The 24,527-nt window shown below is 36.0% G+C and overlaps 1 protein-coding gene across 1 annotated transcript; it reads left to right on the plus strand.

Annotated features, from left to right (window-relative positions):
• Positions 1-383: 383 nt before the first annotated feature.
• Positions 384-24,292, plus strand: LOC308634556 (tripartite motif-containing protein 64-like; the record flags this gene model as incomplete). The annotated part of the gene is made up of 10 exons (XM_081268459.1): positions 384-794; positions 1,582-1,677; positions 2,374-2,604; positions 3,323-3,345; positions 4,234-4,331; positions 5,388-5,763; positions 7,554-7,651; positions 11,569-11,674; positions 16,360-16,729; positions 23,978-24,292. The coding sequence occupies 10 exons, from the start codon at positions 384-386 to the stop codon at positions 24,290-24,292; spliced, it is 2,124 nt and encodes a 707-aa protein (XP_081124585.1).
• Positions 24,293-24,527: the final 235 nt, after the last annotated feature.

Genomic DNA, 24,527 nt, shown 5'->3' on the forward strand with positions numbered 1-24,527 from the left:
CAGAGAGAGAGAGAGAGTGAGAGAGAGAGAGAGATCTTAGATGGGCATCTGGAAAAATCAGCTAATGTAAGTAAGTCTAGAATCATCCTAAAACTTCTTTGTCCCAATATTACACTTGTCCAAATGAATAAGAAAGTTGCTTTTTTAAAAATAAAGATCATGTTCATCTCATTTTGTCATTTGTGTCATAGAGGAAACTCAGCCTACATATCCAGGTTTGTCTTACAAAAAGTTAATAAAAGATTAGGCATGCCTCAAGTGAACAATCAGGACTGACCAAAGTCTTTTTATTGTTTTTATACCATCATCAAGACACAAGAATATCACTCTCTCCTCTCCCACTTTCCTTTTACTCCATCCTCTATATTTTTGGTTTCAGAAACATGGATTCGCATGCCTTGCAAGACTTCCAGAGTGAACTCACATGCTCCATTTGCATGAATTACTTCTTAGAACCTGTCACCATAGACTGTGGACATACCTCTTGCCGACCCTGCCTCTTTCTCTGCTGGGAGGAAGCCCAAACGCCAATGTGCTGCCCTGAGTGCAAAGAAATAGTAGAGAATTCAGACTTCAGGACCAACATCATGCTCAAGAAGCTGGCTTCTCTTGCCAGACAGGCCACACCTCCCTCTGACCCCAGGTCTGGGGAGCAGCTCTGCAGGACACATGGGGAGAAAAAGTGGCTCTTCTGTGAGGTGGACAAGAGCCTGCTCTGTTCACCCTGCTCTGACTCACCCGAACATGCAGTTCACAGCCTCAGCCCAGTGGCATGGGCGGCAGAAGAGTACAGGGTGAGTGATGGGCCTGAAGTAACTTAGAACCTGTAGGGTCCAGATCAAAGAGAGAAATTAAGAACCATGATAATCAGGCAGTTGAGAATGCAGATGGTAGAGGTGGTGATGTTTCAGTGTAAATCGTAAGAGGTAAACATGCTGTTTAAATGTTGATCAATTCGACACTATAATCATAATGCTCATTTCCTGCTCATGAAGGACATTTCCACTAGAAACATTGTCTAAATGACAGAGCATGGGGGCTATGCCAATAATCCTAGCTATTCAGCAAACTGAGTCAGGAGGATCCCAAATTTGAGGCCAAACTGGGCAACCTAGTAAGACACAGTTCTTCTTTCATTTCTTTAAGGGTTTGAGACATAGCTCACAGGAAAATTCTTGCCTATTTTGTGGGAAACATTGGCTTCAATCTCCAGTACTGAAAAATAAATAAAGAAGTAAATATATGTCCAAATATGTGGAATTGGGGCAGCAGTACAGCAGATGGCTAGTACTAGGAACATGGGCTTCTTTTACTGAAGGATGGACCCTTACATAGTGAGGTTATGTAAAAACTACTTTCTCAGAAAATTGATTGTATTATCTATAGATTCCTTTCAAAATCTTTTTTTTCTTTTGCTTCAAATATCTAAAATAGTAAAATCAATTTAGACTAATTTGTAAAAATCTGACTCTTTTAAACTAAATATTACTGTATTACCAAGCACTATTTTATTCCACTACACAAAATATGAAACCTACAAAACTATCTTCCCTATTACTCAAGCCTATGGTTATGTTGCAGGAAAAACTGCTAAAGAAAATGGATCCTTTATGGCAAATGACTCAGGATATGCAAGATAATCTAAATGAAGAAATTAACAAATGTCAGTCTTTTGTGGTAAGTTTGAAAATGTTTTCATTATTCTAATTAAGATGTTGCTAATTCATTATGCTCATTAAAATGTTGCTGTCAGATAAATTTGAGTTGATATTGAAGGATAGTGTTTTCATCTCAAAAAAAAAAAAGCAGTGATTTCTGGTAATAGTATGAATACACTGGCCAACACAAGGTAATGCGAAGAATACAAGTATATGGGGGTGAATGAGGCATGACTGGTATTCTTTGTCAAACTTTGGAGGTTTGGAGAAATCTTCCCAGACACTGAAGATAAGACAGTATTGCACTAGTTACTTGGAAGGAGAGGAGAGATATAGATTTTTAACTATGGGCAATGTGGAGGTTCTTTTTATTTAACGTTTCATACAGTGTGTATATAAATATTGAAAAATATTTAGAAGAATCAGACAAAGGAACAAAAGAAAAGGAGGAAGATTCAGATAAAAGAGGAAACAATGCATTAAGAACTCTGAAAAGATATCATAGGGAGATAGCCTGGGACCCCTCAGACATTTTTCTTAAACAGGAGAGAGGCAAGAAACGGAGAAAAATTGGTAGACAGGATTAGTAAATATTTAAGACACTGTGAGCATGAGACAAAAAGTATTTGAAATATTTGCTTGATGCTAAGACGATAATATTTGAAGCTTTAAAAATGTTTTTGAATGTAATCTTTTCAAATGAATATCTCTACAGGAATATGTAGTCTTAAGGAAGAACATGATCCAAGTTCAATATCACATGATGCATAAGTTTCACGTGGAGGAGAAGCGATTTCAACTGGAGACACTAGAAAGAGAAGCACAGGAGATTTTTCAACAACTCAGAGACAGTGAAATCAGAATGGCCCAACACAGGGAAAGGCTGAAGGAAATGTACAGGGAGCTGACTGACATGTGCCATAAGCCTGACATGGAGTTGCTCCAGGTGACCAGGGAGGGTTCATCCTTAGAGAGAGGAATCCTTGTCTGGGCAATGTTGCCTGCAGAGCCCACTGTGCTCAGCTGAGTGGTAGGAGCTCCTTTACACCCATCATTGTCCAATCACTTGTTTCCCTATATTCTGGTAATCTTGAGAGATTGTAAGTCTTGTAGAAGGTAAATGAGACAAAATCTTGTGTCATTAAGATGACTATACACACAGAGAAATTATCCAAAAACTCAGTAATCAGAGGAAAGTTAATTTTGTTGAGGAAATATTCAGTTTATGTTTCCCAACTCCATCATCACCCTCTGTTCTGCACAAAAGCAGATGAGGCTTTTCCCCTCTAGTAGGCAAGATGTGCAGAAGTTGTTGATCAATTTCAGTGCACTATTTTTCAAATAGCTCACTGTTAACTGTAACTGTCAGAGGGGGTCAGATGTCTCCTGGGACTAAGCCTGGGAGATGAGTGACACAGGAACCTAGGTCCTGTTGTATCACTGCACAGACCCTTTCTAAGCTCCATCTTTCACCAAGTCTGTCTTCCATGTTTAATGTGGGCTTTGGTATTAACATAAACTCAGGTGACTTTTCAGAGGAAAATGAGAAAAATAAAATTACACACACACACACACACACACACACACACACCAAAGGACCACAGTACCAGAGAGGATACAGAAGGACACATTATTAATACTATCTCTTTCTTTTTTCCTTTTAGGACTTAGGGGACATATTTGAAAGGTGAGTGTTACGTAATAATCTCTGGTTTATGAGAAAGTTTTTTTTTTTTTTCTTGAAGAAGAGAAATTTTATGTTTTCAGATATCAACATCTTTGTCTGTGGATATTATTTTTGTAAAGAGGCTCTGAGGTAATATGTACCTTGGTTTCAAAAATGTCCTTATGTGGCTGAATTCAACCATACCTAAGAATGATTTGGTGTTCTGGGCTTTGTTTCACCCATTCCTTCTATCCTCTCCAGCCCAGTCCATATAAACTTTACTAAGGAGATTTTCATAACGTATCCAAGAAAAGGATTCAATTCTAGTGAGGTAGAGGTAAACAAGATAGGAAAGAGTAATACTCTCTAGGATGGGAAAGGGTGGTGGCTTTATTACCATCAGTAACAATGACCAGATCCCATTTCATCATGGCACACAGCACATGTTCAGAGGGGAAGGGCTGCCTGAGAACCCTCAAGATCAGTGCTACCAGGATGTACTAGATACCTTCCATGGGCAGAGATGATCAAAGTCACTGGTTCAAGGAACCTTCCCCTTTAGAAACCAATGACTATATCATTGTTGACCTCTGTGGACCAAAGTCCCAAAAGTTGAATAGTCTGCCTTCTCCAGGATATCCAAGATCTTTGCATTTTCCAAGGTTGATTCAGGAATGAAACTCAGTGTTTTTTAAGTTGGATAATGTTTGAGATGAATAAGGAGACTGAATTTTAGTATATTAAATTTAGAAAAAAGTATCATACAATCCCAAGAGAGTTGAATAAAATGTACACCTAATTCACCAACATGGCTAATTTTAACAACATCTTGGATTAAAAGTGGTATCTTTGTAATGATTTTTTGTTTGACCTTTGTTTTGAAAGTGTAACTGGTATCATTCTTTCCAGAATCGAGTTTCTGGATATGGAGAAGCCCAAGCCAGTGAACCCAGAGCTCTCTTCATTACACATCACTGGAATCTTGGATATGCTGAACAAGTTCCGAGGTAAGTGTGAGCCTTTGGCACTCAGGTTCAAATTTTTTACTAGGTTCCTCAAATAAAGGGCTTCCCATTTTTAATATTCTGATGTGAATAGTTTATATCTTTTTTTCTTGTATAGTCATAATACAATGACCAAGACCACACTTGTTAACTTATAGCTCAGACACATATTCTAGTTCTAATACAGACAGTACAAGAAAAGGAACATTATTGGTGTTTGGAGAGTTATTAAGCAATACAATGTTTACCTCTCAGAGCAGCCATCAGTATTTTGTGTTTTTTCAGTTTATTCTAATTTTGAAGATTTAAATGTGATATTGGTTGCTTTTAATCTATTCTATATTCCAAGTACATTTATGATATTCAATGGGCAAATAATAATTACTATTTATAAAATACAAGTTTTATTGAACAAAAAAGACTAAATTTCCCATAAATAGAACAATTTAATACCATCAGATGGATTTCAAAAGAACTGAAAGGTAAGTGATCTGTAAACATGACCCAGCCATGTTTGTGCATCACTGGAGAGGAGGTCTAGATATCAGAAGGCTGAAACCCAAGTTAGATTGGATTCATGGTCTCAACACATCATGTAAGTCCAAGATTCTTTCCTGTCAAGTGTGCAGATGTTGCTTTCTGTCAAATTATTTAGTGTTTGATAATGAAACAGGCACAATCATAGCAAAGTAGTGTCTATTTATTAATGGTAACAAAAACAATTCAAGAAGAGATTTCTACTAAAAAAAAGAGAAAATAAAAGAAAAAAGACTTTTTGTGTGTGTGACCTGAAACAAACCATCCAAAAGCTGATATTACATTACCCCTTCACTCAACAAGGAGTACCTTCTGTTTTCTTTTATTTAGCATTATAATTTAAAGATTGCTGGGTGCTAAAGAGGGCATAGGAAACTTTCTCCATACATGGGTTTGAACTCTCTCTGCTCCCTACTGTTCCTTAGAAGAGGGGCAAATAAAGAGATTGATTAGGTAGACAGTTTTTGTCCAAGACATGCAAATGCTCTTTACTGATATGATTTTTGTTTTGTTTTTGTGCAGTGAACAATGGAACTATTCAAGGATGGGCCAATTGCTATATGAGTCTTTCTCATGAAGATAGAAATAAGATATTTGGAGATGATGGTGGAACTAAAGATCCCCAGACAGTTGAGAGTTACGTTATATGGAGTGCTGAGGGATTTACCTCTGGTAGACACTACTGGGAGGTGGATGTGGAGAACACCTCCAACTGGATTCTCGGCGTCTGTAAAGATTTTATGAAAAGTGACACTTTTGATTCTGAGAAAGCATTTCTCCTATTTTCCTTAAAGAAGAACAACCACTGTAGGATCTTTACCAACTCCCCACCCTTAATTCAGTATGTACAAAGACCTGAGGGTCGGGTTGGGGTATTTCTAGATTATGACAATGAAATGTTGAGTTTCTATGATATTTACCGATGTTCCCTCATATACAGTTTCTCTTTTCCCTTCTTGACCTCACCTCTGAATCCTTTTCTTTTCCTTGATTCTCCATAAAATTTAGGTTTTCCTGGGCATAGTGTCACATGTCTATAATACTAGCTACACAGGAAGTTGAGACAGGAGGGACACAAGTTTTGAGGGCAGACTGGTCATTTAAAGAGAGTTAAAAGCGGGGAGGAGGGTGTGTAGCCCTGTAGTAGAGCCCTTGTCTAGTATGTATGAGTCTCTGGGTTCATTCCATAATACTGAAAAAAGAAAAAAAATGAAAATTTTAAAAGAAAATAAGAATTAATTGGTGAATGTCCATATCTGAAGAAACGGTGTTCTTGGGACTACCTCATGTCATATTACCATTCTACATATGATATCTGTGGGCTTGTTTTAACTTAAGGAAGTATAAACATTTTATGGTCATAAATTATGATAACCACATTGAACTTATAAATTTGTTTATTAAATTTTATTTTAATAAAGTGTTGTAAAACCACCACAATGTGATTTGAGGTTAGTTTTCAATTGCTTCAAATAATTCAATACCCCATCTACCATGGGAGCCCAGGCCTAGCCCAGACTTCCCACACCAGCAAAACTAAGCTTTAGATTTGATGATGAAATAAAACCCTTCCATGATAAGCAACAGTTAAAAGAATTTACAATTAGAAAGAATACAATAGAGAACATCCTGAACAAAATATTCCACGAAGAGCAAATGAAAAACAATGATGAAAATCAGCAGAGGGTGGTATCACACTAAAGGAAAATCTAGTCAGAAAAGAAACCAAGTCTGTTAAATACCAAAAATAAATAAAAATAGCTAGAAATACAAATCATGTCTCAATAATAACAGAATGTTAATGGCCTAAACTCACCAATAATAAGATGTAGACTATATGTCAAGATCATTGTAATGTTTTGAGCAACCAATAAAAAATAAATAAATAAATAAAAATAAATAAATATAAAAAATTTTTAAAAATTAAAAAGACATAGGGTAGCAGATTGCATATAAAAAAGACTCAACAATATGCTATCTCACAGGAAAAGACATCCACAGACTGAAGGTGAAGGGTTGAGAAAAAACATCACTCACATGAACTGCAGCAGCAAGCAGGGGTTTCCACTGTCATATCAAATAAAGTAGACTTCAAGCTAAAGTTAATCAAAAGGAATAAAGAAGAACACTACATACTTTTCAAAGGAACCATACACTAACAAACTTGACAATTATACATATATGTGCCGCAAACAATGGAGCATCTATGTTCATCAAATAAAATCTTCTCAAGTTCAAGAGTCAAATAGACCACAACAATAATTTGGGGTGACTTTAACACACCTCTTTCATCACTAGATAGATCTTCCAGATAAAAGCTGAACAAAGAAACTATAGAACTCAATAATATAATAATCAATAACTTAGACTTAACTGACATATGTAGAATATTTCATCGTTCAACAAGTGAGAACACTTGCTTCTCAGTAGAACATGGGACCTTCTCTAAAATAGACCATATATTATGCTACAAAGCAACTCTTAGCAAATATAAAAAAGTGGAGATACTACCTTGCCTTCTATTAGATCATAATGTAATGAAATTATAAATCAATGCTAAAATAAGAAATAAAATTTACTCCAACACCTGGAGATTAATAATATGCTACTGAATGCACAATGGGTTGAAAACACATGAGCAAAGAGATTAAATTAACCCCAAATGGAAAAATTTTGTCATTTTTACAGGACTAAGTTGTTGCAGATGAGAATGGCTCAGCAAAAGAACCAAAAGCTCACATCAGGGAACACCACTGGAATCCTGGACATGCTGAATAGCTTCAGAGGTAAGAAACAGTTGTCTGGCAGTCAGGACTCAATTTCTTTCTTCAGTGGCTTCTGAAATGAGGAATACCCATTTTCAATTTTAAAATTTTTGACATAAAATTTGTATATGATTTTCTAGAATGTTTGTACCATCCTTCCTTGCATAATCACATTACAATGACCAAGATTGACCTTTTAACTTACAGATTGCAGATGCAAAATTCAGACCACACTTTAGTTATATCTGAGCACAGCCACAGTAAAAAAAAAACAAAAACAAAAAACAACAACAACAAAAAAACAGAATTTTTAGCTTATGTGATTATGAAATGATACAATGCTTACTTCTCAGAGTACCAATCAAACGTTTGTGTTTATTTAGTTTAATTTTGGAATTTTGAATATGGAATAGTGATTTTTAATTTGTCCTATATTCTAGTTTCATTTATCATGAATTCTACAAAAAATATATTATTCGTAAATCAGAAAGTTTTGACAAAAATGATTGTTAGGCAAAAACAAACAAACAAAAAAAGATAAAATTGTCACAAGTGGAATAATTCCAATCCTACCAGATAGATTTCTAAATAGATGAAAGTTAAGTGAACTGTGAACATGTCAAAATTGTGTTAATCCCATACTAGAAAACAGGTCTATACACAGCAGAAAACTGAAACCCAGGTAAGGTTAGAACCAGGGTCTCAGCAGATAAGGCAAAGCAAGAACATTCTTTTCAGAAACTGCTGAAATGTGCATATATTGTGTGTCATGTAATTTTTGATGTTTCGAAATGTAACAGTCATAGCTGATATCATAATGAATACCTGCATCATAGCAAAGTGATGAATATTTTTATCAATATTAAAGAAAAAACGGAATTACAGTTTTCTTCAAAAGTAAGGATTTCATATTTTATGAAACAAATTATCTAGAGGTAAACAAAAATAAATTGCTGCTCCACACAGCCATATGAATTGACCTACTTTCCTTCCTTCCTTCCTTCCTTCCTTCCTTCCTTCCTTCCTTCCTTCCTTCCTTCCTTCCTTCCTTCCTTCCTCTCTCCCTCTCTCTTTCTTTTTTTCTCTCTTTCCATGATGGGAAGGAGCTGTGAGTGCTGCAGAGGTCATAATAAACCTGCTTCACACCTGAGTGAGGCTGAACTCTGCTCTTGTTAGTGAGGATGAGAGACAAAGTAATAATTGAACATAGATCCTCTGCCTCTCACAACAAGGTTACACAGTACCATTTGCTAATTGGAGTTTTGTCTTTCTGCAGTTAATAGTACTGTGAAATAGGAAGTGGCTGACACTACAAAGCTGTATTAAGGATGTCAGAGGTGTGACATTTGGGGATGACCAGCATAGTGTACCTGGAGATACCCAGAGAATAGAGAGTTATGCTGCAAGGAGGACCCAGGTCTTGACCTCAGGTAGAGGTGCTGAGCTCTTCCAACTGAATTATGGGCGATTTTAAATATTCCAGAACAATCAATATTGATTAAAGTATTGATTTTGATGGGCATTTCTCATATTTTCTTTGAAGAGGAACAGGCATTACAGTCTCTCTACCAACCCCCACCCCTAATTCAATATATGCAAAGGCCTCTGGGTAGGGTTAGGGTATTTCTAGATTATGACAATGGAACTGTGAGCTTGTATGATGGTTAATTCTCTTCCTTCCTTCTTTACCTCCCCTCTGAGCCTGTCCTTTGCCTTGGTTCCCTATGAAGTCAAGTGTCATAAGTTCTAATTGGTGAGCTCCCATGTCAGGAAACTGAAGTCCTGAGACCCACTCAAGTCAGACAACAAGAGTATGTATGAGATCTGTGGGCACGTGTAACATTAAGAAACTGTTATTCCATGGCTACAAAAATAATCTACCACATTGAATGTATTAATTTGCTTACTGAAATTCATTTTCATAAACTTGTTTATTGTGAAGCATTTACTAGAATATCAGGAATAGCTTTAAAAATAATGTTAGTGAGATAAATTCATATACATTCATAGAGAGCATTCTTCTAATGTGTTTTGCTCATGATTTTTAGCATATCCAGAATTGTACAACCATTGTAACTATCTAATTCTAGAAAAAAATTTCATCACTTCCCCAGAAAATGCCCAGTGCATTAATATTTACATTCCACTGATCCTCTGCCTTCTGGTGGCGACCTTCAATCTAATTTGGGTTTATTCAACTCCTGCAGCAGGGACTGGGAAAGGCAGGGGATGTTATGAGAAGCCAGGACATGAGAATAAACACATACATCTGACCTGCAATGTGGATTTCACATGTGTCTAGCTGCTGTCAGACTCTCATCAATTGGTTTCATATTAAAATCTTCAGTGGAGCAATATAAGTGTGTTGCTGATGACGAGTGATGAATCTCAGGTTCAACTCATTGTAGTTGGTGAGATACAGTTGGCATTTTTTTTTAACCAGAAAGCAAGAAGATTTAAATTGTCAACAGTGTTACCCAGATAACAAAAAATATCTGGGAACACTTGTTTAGGAAAAATAGCCCCACTCAGACTCACATGGTCATCTGCATTTCAACTACTGAATGAAACTTTTGACTTAAAGATTTTGGGAAAACTAGACACTAAGGTCAATAATCAACCTGCTATTATTAATATGCTTAATGGAAACAACACAAATGTGCAGTCATAAGCTTTTAGTTTCCTTAATTAATAGTTTATGGATTTGGGGAAGTTTTATAACCACACAAGCATGTGATATAATAAAATGACACAAATACCATAATTTTACAAATTATGGTAGCTATGTGTAATATAATACATTATAAATTATGGTAGATTTAATTCTTGCTGGTCCATGCATGATTTATTTTTTATGACTCTTTTCTTGTCTAGTTGTTATGACAGAGACACCCAGAGCAGTGGTGAACCTGGTTGGTGATAACAATACCCTCCTGTCACCCACACTCCATATACAAGCTTTCAAATTCTCCATTAAATATGATACTTGACTGTAAGATTTTATAGACATTCTTTGTTAGATTATTAAATCTCACTATTCTTTTTGATTCATTGATTGAAACTTTTTTAAAAATTATGAACCAACAATGAATCATATCAGTTGTTTTTTCCTGATTTGTGGTTATTTATATTCATTCTACTCTCCAATGTTAAGTTACCCTTTTTAGAAAAAATTCCATTTGAACATGGCATCTTTGGCCTTAATCTGTAACTAAATTTGATGAGCTAGTAACTTGTTTAGAAATGCTGCATCTATGTTACATGAGAGTCTGTATCATAGTTTTTATTTCTTGTAAAGCCTTTGTCAGACTAAGATATAAAATTTATAAATTGGGAATTATTACTTCCCTTTTCCATTCTCTGGAAGACATTGTCTAAGTTTGTATTTCTGTCTAAATGTTTAGATGGATTCACTGATATATATCATGAATTTTTATGAGGATTTTGTTGGTTTAAAATAATGGTTCAATTTTCTTTAATAAAAATCAACACTAATATCATCTGTTTTTTTGTCAGCTTTTGTCTTTTTTTAAGAAATTTGTTCATTTCATCTAAATTGTGAATTGTGTCAGCATACAATTTTTCAAAAAAATCCTCTTACTTACATTAATTTCTGAGCGCATGTGCATTTGATTTTTTAATTCTTGGTCCTAAATTCTTAATTAGAATTTCCCATCCCTTTTTTATATGAGTCCTATAAATTTGACAATTTAATTAATCTTTTTTAAGAGACGGATTTTGGATTTTTTGATATATAGGTAGATAGATAGATTAGCATTTTCTGAAATACTTAGTAAAATTTTGCTTTAGTTTGTATGACATAGATTTGCTTTTCTTTAATAACTCATCCAGACATTTTCCCTCCTCCCCATCTCCCTACTCATTCCCTGCCCTGCTTCTCCTTTTTTCATACTTCCTCCTTCTTTTTTTTTTCTTAGATGTTTCAGGTTTAGCAGTTATTAAGCACCTGCAGCAGCGGGCTGGCCAAACAATGTGTGCAAGGCTTTCAGGATCAACAGTCACATCACACCTCATAACTCTGCAGTGAGACAGGGGTTACTGTACAGTCCAGAATCCAAGGCCACCAGTAGGGGGATAGGATCAAGACCTGAATTCAGTTCTTTCTGACTCCAGATTCAATTCAACTTTATTGCATTATTTTAGAAAATATATACATATGAGTTTGTCCCAATCCACATGAATTCATTAAATAAGCTTGATATTTGTTTCTCACTTCTACCCTTACAATAATCTCTTTTTAGAAATTTGGAAGGATATAATTTTAAAAATTAAAATCTGGGATTCAGCAAATGAGTATGCATATACTGTTAGTTCAGAGTCCCCTTTGGTCTGGCTTCTGGCCAGTAGTGAGACCTCCTGGTTCCTCCTCCCCTTTCCTCCTGCCTAGGTCAGAGCTGCCTTAGAGATCAACTCTGACATTCTAGCACAGAAGAAAGGGGGCTCCTGGTAATGGAATAAGCAAAAGGAAACCCAAATGTGTTGGAGCCTCTCCCAGTGGCTAGCAAACACTTCTTGGTTTCTCTGAAGAAATTCTTAGTCCTCTCTGGGACACACATTGTGGGATCTGACCCAGGCAAACCAAGGGCTTTCTATGGTCTGGGAGAAAAGCACCTGCATGGTCACCCACTTGAGGACTGGAAGGCTGACTGCATGGGACAGAGGACCCTTTCCTGACCACCTCATCTTAAAGTGCAGGAAAATGAAGTGAAAGGTGGGAAGTGAATTCTCAACATCTAGGGAATGACAAAGAAAGATCTAAGAAAGCTAGAAAGGAAGATTTGAGTTCAAAAATCCCCACACATGTAAAAGACAACTGAAGGGAAGTCACTGAAGTGACAGTTGTGTTTTGACACAGAACACAGGTTTCAAAATCTATTCTATGTTCTTTTGGCAGTCACTTCCAGTGGGCAATCATGCCAAGCACTATGCCTGAAAGAAAGGATCCAGTCAGGCCTTTTATATTTTATAGTTGATGCATTAAATATTGTATACTTTCTTCCAGCATTTATTTTTTGATGCATTCTTAATATTAGTCAATTTAAAATATCACCATTATTGTTTTTCTTTAATCCATGTGTTTGCATGGAAACTACCTAGGAGGGGAGAATAGGAGCCCAGTGTTAATGAGGACTGACTGCATGAGGCAGGGACTTGTAAGACCCCAGAAGCTTTCTTTGTCTCCCCTCTACTCTGCCCTGTGTCAATTGTAGTCTGACACTGAGGGCTGAGTTTCCCAGTTTTCTACATAAGCTGATTTCCAACAAGGACTGGAAGGATATTCACTGAAAAAAAAAAAAGGAGAAATCACTGGGCTTCTCCTTTTCCTGTGCAGGGCACCATCTCCTCCCTGCCTGTATGCACCACCCTGGCCCAGAGGGTAGGTAATGTCACACTCTCCCTCCCATCTAGGATGGTAGCAGATCCCTAGTGATGCTACTTTCTGGCTTGTGTTTTTCTTTCAGCTCTTCCTTCACCAGTGTAACCAATACTTACCATTAAACTGCCTCTGCTTTAAATGCACTGCATGCTTTCATTTTTCTTTGTTAAATTCTACTGATACAGTGCCACTTCATATTTTTTTAAATTCTCACAACCACAAGGTATAAAAAAAGAGAAGCAGGTAACAAATTTCCCTTTAAAAAGTGAAAAAAACTGCAGTAAATTGTCCTAAAAGTGATTAAGGGTGATCCATTTATTATTATTAGAGGAAAGCATCGTTTCTCCCGCTTTCTTGTCAGAGCTTTTAATTTATACATGAGTATGATCTGTCAAACAACACCTTTGAAATAGTGTTTCTTTCAAGCTGCATCTACAAACTAAGGGTTTTAAAGATCCATAAAGTATATTTCATTACCTGTGTTCCCAATAGATTCCACATGATTCTCTAATTTACACAATTGTGTCCTTAGCACAATTTTCTTTCTTTCTTTCTTTCTTTCTTTCTTTCTTTCTTTCTTTCTTTCTTTCTTTCTTTATTTTTTTTTTGTGGAGATGGAAATTGAACCAAGGACCTTTTACATGCTAGGCAAGCACTCTACCAACTGAGCTATATCCCCAATCCCTTAGTACAATTTTAAATTTCTTGGTTAAACAAAATAAAAATACTCAACATCATAAATATCATGATGAATGTTGGTAATAGACTTCAATTTGTGAAAATATTGGCCTGTTAGATGGTGTGGTACATGATAGAAATGGACTCTCACTAACAAAAACTAGTGGCATTCAAATATATAATTAAGCTAAGATATATTAGAGGAACTTTCTACCTTTGGGTGAATAGGAATTAAGAATCCCTTGAGGCCAGCAGCTTTAGCCTTACAGAGGATGCCCTGGTTAAGTCAATAAGCAAAGGAGGATTCTGGAAGGCCGATGTTGAATGGAAAGAGACAGCACCTCGACAATCTTGGCAAGGTTATGCTTGCAGAACTTCAAAGGTCAAGAAACAGAACATCCTTTAACCTACAGAACAGTTTAGATGATTTTTTTCTACTTACTTTTTACAAATGGTGAGTTAAAAGCCTGTATGTATTGTAGAATATGTTTAGCATTTTCTTTTATAATAACCTGGTACTGACTTTCAGTGTGAATGGACAAAATGGTAAATACTCAGCACTTTGAATTTATTAGTCATCTACCAAAAGGTCAGTTTCTGCAAATCCAATGTGATTCAGGACATTTCCTAAGAGGGCAATTAGTCCTGAACAAAATGAATGGATTATGTACATTTTACATATAGAAGAAACATGAAAACTCAATAAGAAATTATACAAGATCGTAATAATAAGAATTATGGGTTGAGGATGTGGCTCAAGTGGTAACATGCTTGCCTGGCAAGCGCAGAGCACTGGGTTCGATCCTCAGCACCACATAAAATAAAAAATAAAGATGTTGTGTCCACCGAAAACTGAAAGGACACCAGATTTTCACTCTTAAATATAAAAAATTGAACAGAAAACTAAGTATGTTTACATAATTTGAGGAATAACAGAAAGGATTAAAGTGGATTCCAATAGCATTTACAATATATTTGAATATTTAGGAACTGCGAATGAGAATTAATTTCACAAAGTGATAATTTCTGTATTTCCACATCTGTGTGTTGCAATAATTCTTATAATGTGTCTTATCAAGAAGAATCATGATTTTCTGACTGTACATATGTTAACTGCATCTTCGTTCTTGCAGGATTGAATCTATGCAGCTGTATATAGTCCAGCCTGTGAATCCAGAACTCAGTGCAAGGCCCATCACTGGACTAACTGACAGGCTCAACAGCTTCTGAGGTAAGCATAAGCCCATGGGCAGTATTCTCACAATCTATTATTTGTTATTAGGATCACATGGGTGGTATTTCTCTTTTATTAAATATTTTACTTATTTTAGAAATAAATAATTTGGCTGCAAATTCTTGAGTATGTGTCTATAGTCAAATTTACAGTATAAAGAGTGAAAGATTAAAAAAACTACTTAAATATAATCCAGGCTCATATGTACTGAGGTATATATATATGTATAAAACAAGTGATATAAAAATTGGAAATTTTAATAAACAGAGCTACACTCAGATTTAAGTTTCATTATTCAATTTCACACACAAATTTATGCAGTTGTTCAGTATGTTCATTATTGAAAAAAAATTTGGTCCTGGCATTTTAACTTGGGGCCTTGCACATATTAGGCAAGCACCCTACCACTTAGCCAGATATGCAGCCCCCAGTTTTGTTTTGAAAGAGAGTCTCACTAATTTGCCCAATCTGGCCTTGAACTTTTCATCTGCTTATCCCAGTCTTCTGGGATTTCAGGCTTAAGCCACCTTATCCTGCTAAATTTGAATTGTTAGGAGAAGCTTTTGGGGGGGGGAATAGTTGACTAGAAATTTATGTTGGTTTTAACATGGGTATATGTGATTAAATGACATAAAATTTTGAATAGCTATAGAAAATCTAAGAGAAGAAATCAGCTTTATCACCACAAAAGGAAAATACACATAAAATTGATTTTGGTTTGCTGAATATAAAAAGCAGTATGTTAAATGTCATCTATGCAGGGCAGTGCAGAGCATGCAGAAAACTTAGGGATAGTGAAAAGTTTTGCATAAATAAATTTTAAATTATTCTTTCTAAAATTACAAAATTTGAGGAATAACAGAAAGGATTAAAGTGGATTCCAACAGCATTTATAATATATTTGAATATTTAGTAACTGTGAATAAGAATTAATTTCACCAAGTGATAATTTCTAAAATGTATAAATGCATTTTTATCCAGTTATTTAGAAAAGGTTACAAGAGAGAAAAATCTTCACCTCTCATCCAAATGATGACAGCATTTTTTTGAAATAGGAATATTTTTCTGATACTTATTTTTGATGCCTCCAGAGAGTTCGGGGCATCCTCTCTGTAGCTTTTTTGAAATAAAAATTAAATTAAAAGATATTAGTTTTATAATTGACTCAATATTTGATTTTTCACATTTTCAACAAATTTCTTTATCTATGGTAAGGAATTTGTTTGTTCTGTAGATTTACTATTCATGCCCATAATTTATTAGGTTTTACAACCAAAATCATTGTTGCTGTTACAATTTCACATTTCTCAGTAGTATCGGTTCTTCTCAGAAAAACATTTTTTAGAACTTTAACTTCTTATCATTTACATACATGTCTGCAATATTGTTCTTATAGTTGATATTACTCTGTCTTGAAAGAGCCAACTGCCACGTCTTCCTGTATGGAGAGCTGGGAAACGTGAATGTTGGATGCGATCCACAAGGTGCTTCCTTGGTCACTCCAACATCAGAATGCTTTCTTGCCTGGGGTACTCAGACTTTTACCACTGGCAGATATTACTGGGAGGTGGAAGTGGGAGACTCTTGGAACTGGGCTTTGGGAGTCTGTAATGATTATTGGAAAAAGAACCGAAATTACAAGATGGATGAGGTGGAGGGGCTCTTCCTTCTTGGATATGTTAAGGAGGGTTCCCATTGCACTCTCTTTACCACCTGCCCACTTGTACTTCAATATGTACCAAGGCCCATTGGCCGAATAGGAGTATTCCTGGATTATGAAGGTAGAACGGTGAGCTTCATTAATATTACTCAAAGTTCACTGATATACAGTATTCTTTCCTGTTCCTTTTCTCCCCGTGTCAATCCTGTTTTCTGCTGTAGTCACATCTGACCAGACACAGATAAGACTATGCCCCAATGTATGAAAAATTAAATATCTAAGGAAGCCCTCTTCCTTGGGTATTATCAAACATTACAAACAGGTTATATTTTATTAACTTTACACTCCTTCTAATGTTGTGAAAACCTGCTTACTCTGTTATTAATTATGGTGATTATATTAAAAGCCCATATATTCCTAAAATTTGTTTTTTAAAATTTATTCATTTGAGGAATATAATTGCCTATGATACATGAAATAGAATACATTTTCTGGTTTTACTTTATTTATGGACTGTCACAAATGAAAGAATAGATAAAGTATGACTTAATAAAGTTAAAATTCAACCTAAGAGAACATGTCTCTTTCTCTACCCAAACAAGCATGACCATAAAGACTCAATGGTTATAAGAACATAATTTTCTCCCTTCTTTTTTTTCACTAAATTTAATTTACTCATCTTGGTCCATTTTCTGTTGTTTTCACACAAAACCTGCATCTGAGTAAATTATAAAGAAAAGATTCATTTACCTCACAGTTCTAGGTCATGGTGCCTCAGACAGGTAAGTTCTAGGTCATGGTGCCTCAGTTTCTGGTAAGTTTCATGATGAATCTGCTCATAGCAGAAAAGCAGAAGGAAAAATCATCCAGTGCAGAATGTGGGAGCACATGGATGGCATCCTTCATAACAACGCACTTTCTTAAAAATAACTCTCCAAGGGCCAAAAAATTCACTCTTTCATTCATGTTCAGTCCCAGGAGAAAGGTACTGATCCTTTTTAATGACTTAAAGGCCCCATCCCAAAACTCCACTGCTCTATGAAATTACACTTTAACTTGGTTTTTATTGAGGACAAACCATGTTCAAAATATATTACTATATGTCCATCCTGTCCATTATTCTGAGTAATCATGCTTAATCATCTGTTTGATGATTTCCTTTCTAAAATTACAATCATACACGTGAATATTTACAATTATTAGCATTCTCCTCTGCATTGGCAATCACAGGACAATCAATCTAGTGCTGAATCAAACAGTTATACAGAGGGACAAAAAGAAAACTGAACCCTACCTATACCTAGTCTTTTACAGGTTGACTTAAGAGAAAATAGTAGTCTCATAGAAAAATTGCCTAGACAAGACATAAAAACAATAATCAATGGGGAAAAATTTAATGGGTCTGCATTAAAATTAATGACTTTTTGCTTAAAGATAATATTTCACAAGTGTAAACATACAAAACCGGAGTTGGAAAATTGCCATGCACTGTGCCTGTAATTTCACCTACTTGGAAGCCAAATAAGGTGGTTGGTTTGAGTTCAGGTATTCAAGGCAATAAAGCAAGATCTTTTCTCAAAACCATAAAAGCTGGAACCAGGCATGATGGTAGATGCCTATAATCCCAGCCACTTGCAAGGCTAAGGCAGTAGGGTCAGAGGTTTATCAAGGCTCTAAGCAACTTAGTGGGATACTTTCTCAAAAACTAGAAGTGACATGGTATGTGACTCAGTGGTAAAGCATCCCTGTTTTCAATTCCCAGTGCACTCCCCTCAAAAGAATATATTTACCAAGTATGTATCAAAGATACAATATATATGCATCATAGATGCTGTGTTCGTTGATCTGAATTGTCACTTTGGACTTAAGGATGCTTAAGATTAGGATGCTTCTGGGCATGTCAATGGGAGTGTTTCTAGAAATGATTGACATATGGGACAGCAAACTGAAGTACAGATTCAGTACAGATCCAGTACAGATTCACTCTAAGTGTGGTTGAAGTCCTGGATGGAATAAAAGTTGGAAAAATGAGGCATCAGTGCCCTCTAGCTTGATTCTTCTTGAGGGGTTTTAGATTGCTGCTGCAATATCCTGAGAGGATCAGACTCGAGCTCCTTCACTCTTCCAAAGGGGACTCTGACCACTGACTATTAGGTTGTTTCCAGGCCTTTTATCTCACTGGGACTACATCATTAATCGATCTTGTCCTGAAGCTTCAGTATCTTAGACTAAGCAGCTACTGGTTTCTCCAGCTCTCCAGCCTGTAGACAGCCATTGTGGGATTATACAGCTTCTGGTTCTGTAAGCCAATCTACTAATCTCCTTTCAATAATCATATATTCCCTGTTGGTTCTGTTCCTCTAGAGAGCCCTGACTAACACAGATGCATAAAGTTTGGTAAATAAAGAAAAGTGAACCTGATAAAAAAAATTAGATAAGTTTTCTTGAATGGTAACATCACAAAACAGAATACACATATGTAGTCAGTGAAATATGAAAAAATACTCACATTTATGAGTCATTAGATTATTGCAAATTCAAACCATAAATTGAATCACTAGACCTTGGCAAGAATAAATAAAAATTTAAAGATGAATAATATGTGTTGACAAAAATGTAGAATAAATAAAGTTTACACAAGGCTAGAGAAACTATTAATTGAAAAAGTAAATTTTGGCTTACTTACTGAAAGCATTTTCTAAGGCCTAGGTATTCCAGTAGGGATAAACATATATTATCAGCAGTTTCTACATATACTTGTTAGGTAAAATTTATAGGCAATGTTGTTCCTTTCATCATTTCTCATAATACCCTAAAATTTGGAGCCAAAGACACTCACCAACAGTTGAATAGCTAAAATGTTGTACACTCATGCAAAGTAATTCTATGAAGCAATCCAAATGAACAAACTCTCATTGCAACAATGTGAATGAATCTCAAAAGCATAAGCTGAAAAAAATATTCAAACAGTTTTTCCACTGTATATATCTAAGGAATGATATATTAGATATTTACTAATAGAATACATTTTATATACTTTTACCCCCCCCCACACACACACACCACATACACACAAACACAATACCAATGGCACCTTACTTAAATAAATTGCAGACTCTATGATGTAACATTAAAACTTAAAATTTTGGGGGGAGGTGCTGGGGATTAAACCCAGTGCCTTTTGCATGCAAGATAAATACTCTAACAACTGAGGTGTATCCCAAACTCCAAACTTAAAATAGTAATTAACTTCATGAGAAAATAATTATACAGGTCAGTAATAACTGGGAATGAAATATAGGACAAGTTGCAATTGAGGGGGAGATATTTTGTTTCACCAGGAGGTAATTATATCTCCTGTTTAACAAAACTTTAAGCCACAAAGAGCAAAATATATTATTGCCTTTGGGAAAGGGGAAATAAAGACATTTTAAAAGCAGAGAGAAATTTTAAAGTAGACACAAATATGAGATGAGTCTAGACCTACAGGTGGAGGTGGACATGATCACGGATAAAACCCCTCCCAAGACTCAGGGACATGGAATGTGCCTAAGATCATGGCTTCATCAGAAACACAAGGAATGCTCCTACATCCTTCATGTTGTCATTGCCCAATGAGACTAGAAAGTGATGAGTAACATGTAAATGAAGTTTGTCTGAGAGCCTGAAAAGAGTTTGTATGAAGAACTAGAGTGTGGAGCAGATATTGAGACAAACTGGTGAGCCAGTCCAACCCTTAAAACAAAGTAATGCTAGGTGAATATGCAGCCCATGCAGCACTGAAATAATGACATCAGTAATGAATCCCCAAACCAACTCAACTTCCCACCAGATTGATTCAGACACAACACACACAGGTAAAGTCTAGTATGACAGAAATCATGTCAATTTTCATCTTACATTATCATAGAATTGTTAAATTTTTATAAGAAAATTATAATATATAAAAATAAACAAGAAAAAAGTAAAAGAAGAAACACCATTCAGACACGAAGCAATCTACAGCACTACATTGAGATGTGGCACAGGTGTTGGTACTCTTTACAGTTAGATCAGTTGGCACACTTCTCCAAAAGGTTGGTAAGGTGTCCTTGTAAATTGTGACTTTGATATCTTTTGTTGTAACTTTTAAGATTACTTATACAGAATGGAAAGGGAAAGGAAATAATTTTCTTTTTGAGTATGTGTGGTACTGGGAATTGAACTTAGTGATCCTCTATCATTGAGCTACATCTCCAGCCCTACTCATGTTTGAGTTTGAGACAGGACCTTGCTAAATTGCCCAGCCTATAAACAAACATGTGATCCTACTGCATCAGTCTCGTGAGTAGCTGAGATTACAGGAGTGTGCCACCATGCTGGCTACAAAAATGACATTTTATACAATGTTTTTGTAAATAGATCAGATTTATTACTTTTCTACAGATCACTCATTTATTTCAGTTATTTCAAGTTTGGTAAAGTCTTCTATTTATTATTTTTTTTTGATATTAAAAGGCAAATTTTTAAAAGTTAAGATAGTGATATAAACTTTTAAAAATAAAAATCAAGGGGAAGAAACATAAAGATTGAAGTGTGTTCCAAAGGTTCATACTGTTGGCTGCATGCAAAAGGTTTAACAGTGTCCCACCCTGGCTGTCTGTGCAAAAAGTCTGGGTCTTCAGCTTGTAGCTTCCACTTCCTGCCTGTAACATGCCTCCACCATCATAAGAGATAGAAGCAGTAAATAGCACAGAGGTTAAGTATCTTGACTTCACAGACTCTGTGAGTATTTGGCAGTTTTTTGTCTCTCCCCTGTTTTACTCCCAAACACTTCAACAGGAAGTGGTGAATGCTCTGCTGGTTCCCAGGTGAAACTCAAGTTCATGGATAACTTTTTAACAGCATTAACATTGTCTGAAACTAGCCCCCTCCAACTATTTTTTTTTTTTTACATCATCTTGCTCAGTCTCTGTCTGGCCTTAAATTCTTTATCCTTCCAAGTACTCTCAGCCTCCTGAGTAGCTGGTATTATTTACATGAACCCTTGTGCACAGCAGCTGTCTCAATTTTTTTGCCTGAGCTAGACCTTATATAATTGCTTTATCCTAGGTGTCAGAAATCACTGTGACCACACTGCATCTTCCAGATATAAAGTATGGATGCCCAAGCCAGTGTCTGAGAGCTTGTATCTCTTTGATTTCTCTTTTAGGGAAAAAATTTAGCAAATATGAACATTTGAGGTTTCCAGAAATGAGGAGTTTTCCTCATCTTAACACTTTGAAAATCTGGGGCAAAAAACAGGGCCTAATGCCTTTGTAGCTCAGGAAATCACAGGGCAGCTACTTCTCCCTTAAAGCTACACTCTCCCTTAAAGCCTAGGATTCTTGTATGAAAAGTCTTGATTTTATATCCTAAGATCATAATTAGTAACAGCTGGACAAATTCATCCTTGACACTAATCTGTGTACAAGGGAAGATCTAGAAAAAGTCCATCCAGCATATAAAGAGTCTGTAGAAGCTTTGTGGTCGCACCTTTCATGTTCCAAACAGGATGAGTTGGAGGTGTGCCTCATCTGCTCTTGCAGTTTACACTGAATATGTGTCATTCCTTAAGAAGCACTTGCAAGGCAGGACCCTAGGTCTCTTACTGGAAAGCATGAGATTGAGGTGAGAAAAACAAAATTATTTTCTTTCTTTCCTTTTTCTTTCTTGTGTGTGTGTGTGTGTGTGTGTGTGTGTGTCTCTGTGTGTGTGTGTCTGTGTGTACCAGGGATTGAATCCAGGGGCACTTAACCACTGAGCCACATCCTAGCCCTTTTTCATATTTTAGTTACAGATAGGTTCTTACTGACTTGCTTAGGACATTACTAATTGCTGAGGCTGGGGTTTGAATTGCTGAGCCACCTGCCTCAGCTTCCCTAGCTAGGAATATAGGCATGCACCCCCTCACCTGGTGAGTAAAATAAAATTTCTAAACTAAATCCCTCTCTAAGTATCAGAATAAAATTAAATTCAATCTTAGGCAAAATATTTATAAATGTTCAAAAATATTTACTAAAAATCATATATTGATGACACCCTCTTTCTGTTTTTAAAGCAAAAAAAAAAATAAAAGAACACAACTTAAAAAAATTAGATATAATCTGAAGCTGAGGATTCATTTTCTTTTTTTAATTGATCATTGTTGGTAAGCCTGTGGAGGTTTATGTATGAAGATTAGACAAGGTGATACATCAATATTCTGTACCTGAAAACTAATTACCCACATTACCAAACCACCCACACTAATCCAATCACCCACACTAACCCAATTACCTACACTAACACTGGTAGGAAGCATCTTGAAATGCAATCAAGGAAGAACTGAATGTGGTCTTCAGGCACTCAGTAAAAGGTCACTCCTGGAGACAAGCTCATTCTTCTCCAGAGCAGAGTTTGGAACTCACCTGGCTAAGGGACAATTTAATCTACCTCCTCTACAACTGGAGCTTGTAATCCTGGAGCTGACTTCATACTTTCCCTTCTGCAACAAGCACTGGTGAAACCATGGACCCACTAGTTAGGTAAGTACACAATTTATAGTGGAACTGTAGCTGCTTTCCCAAGCCAAATCAAGTCAAATTTCCTATTTTAAATGATCATCAAATTAGGTTATCTCTATGAAATGATGCTGTTTCTCTACTTAGTATTAAAAAATCATTCATCTTCTGCCTTGACTTGAATATAGTTTGGAATTAAAGTGATATTTAATTTAATTTGGTTAGTTTTGTATCCCTTAATTAGTCCTGTGTATTTTATAGGGACTTGGAAACTAGTTTCCAGAAAACTTGTAATTTTGTACTTATAGATCTAAACATATATTTAGGAATATTTCTTCCCTCTTATTTCTAGAAATTCAACCACTTGTAGATATGAGAACCCAAATATTTAGCAAAATAAAATTATAAATGATGCCTTGTTGGGGCTGGGGATGTGGCTCAAGTGGTAGTGCGCTCGCCTGGCATGCGTGCAGCCCGGACTCTATCCTCAGCACCACATACAAACAAAGATGTTGTGTCCGTTGAAAACTAAAAAATAAATATTAAAAAAATTCTCTCTCTTTAAAAAAATGATGCTTTGTTTTATGGAACAGATTAAAATAATTACATATTTTCACAGTGTGAAGCAGTGCTAAAAAATAGTTTGGGCTTGGTAGAGAGAGATATTCTCTGAAATGCATAATTTATTTGAGTTATTTATTTATTTTTTAATTTTTATATTTGGTCATACATTAAAGGAAGTCTATTTTGGCACAGGCAGGAGTATGATATTCAATAAGAACTTGAATAAAATTTTGTTCAGGACTTTTTCTCTTCAAGGATGGATGAATAAATTCTATTGATATTCTTCCCTCAGAAAATGGACTTAGAAATCTCACAAGCCTTCAAGAAAGCATGCACCTGCTCCATCTGCCGGAAGAACCTTGTGGACCCAGTCACCATAGGCAGTGGGCACAGCTTTTGTTGGTCCTTTCTCTGCCTTTCCTGGGAACAAGCCCAAACTCCTGCCTGTTGCCCTGTGTGCAGAGAGCCAACTCAACAGAAATATGTCAAAAAGAATATTCTTCTGAAGAATTTGATGTCCACTTCCAGAAAAGCCAGTCTCAGGAAATCCCTGAGCACTGAGGAAAATGTGTGTGATCCACAAAGAGACAAAAAAGATCTTCTGTGAAGAGGACAAACCCCTGCTGTGTTTGCTCTGCTCCAGCTCTCAGGAGCAAAGGGCTCAGGGACATCCTTCTGTAGAAGGGGCTGCTGAGGAGTACCAGGTAAATGAATCCACTAAGAGCACTATGAAGGGTGAGTGAGGGCGCTCAGGGATTATAACAAAGATAAGGATCTCGACAATGATTGCCCTGTTTTTTACTGCTTGCTACAAAATTTTCTAAGCATCAAGGAAGAAGCTA

Source organism: Spermophilus citellus (assembly GCF_964194105.1).
Source record: "Spermophilus citellus genome assembly, chromosome: 2".
Lineage (NCBI taxonomy): Eukaryota > Metazoa > Chordata > Mammalia > Rodentia > Sciuridae > Spermophilus > Spermophilus citellus.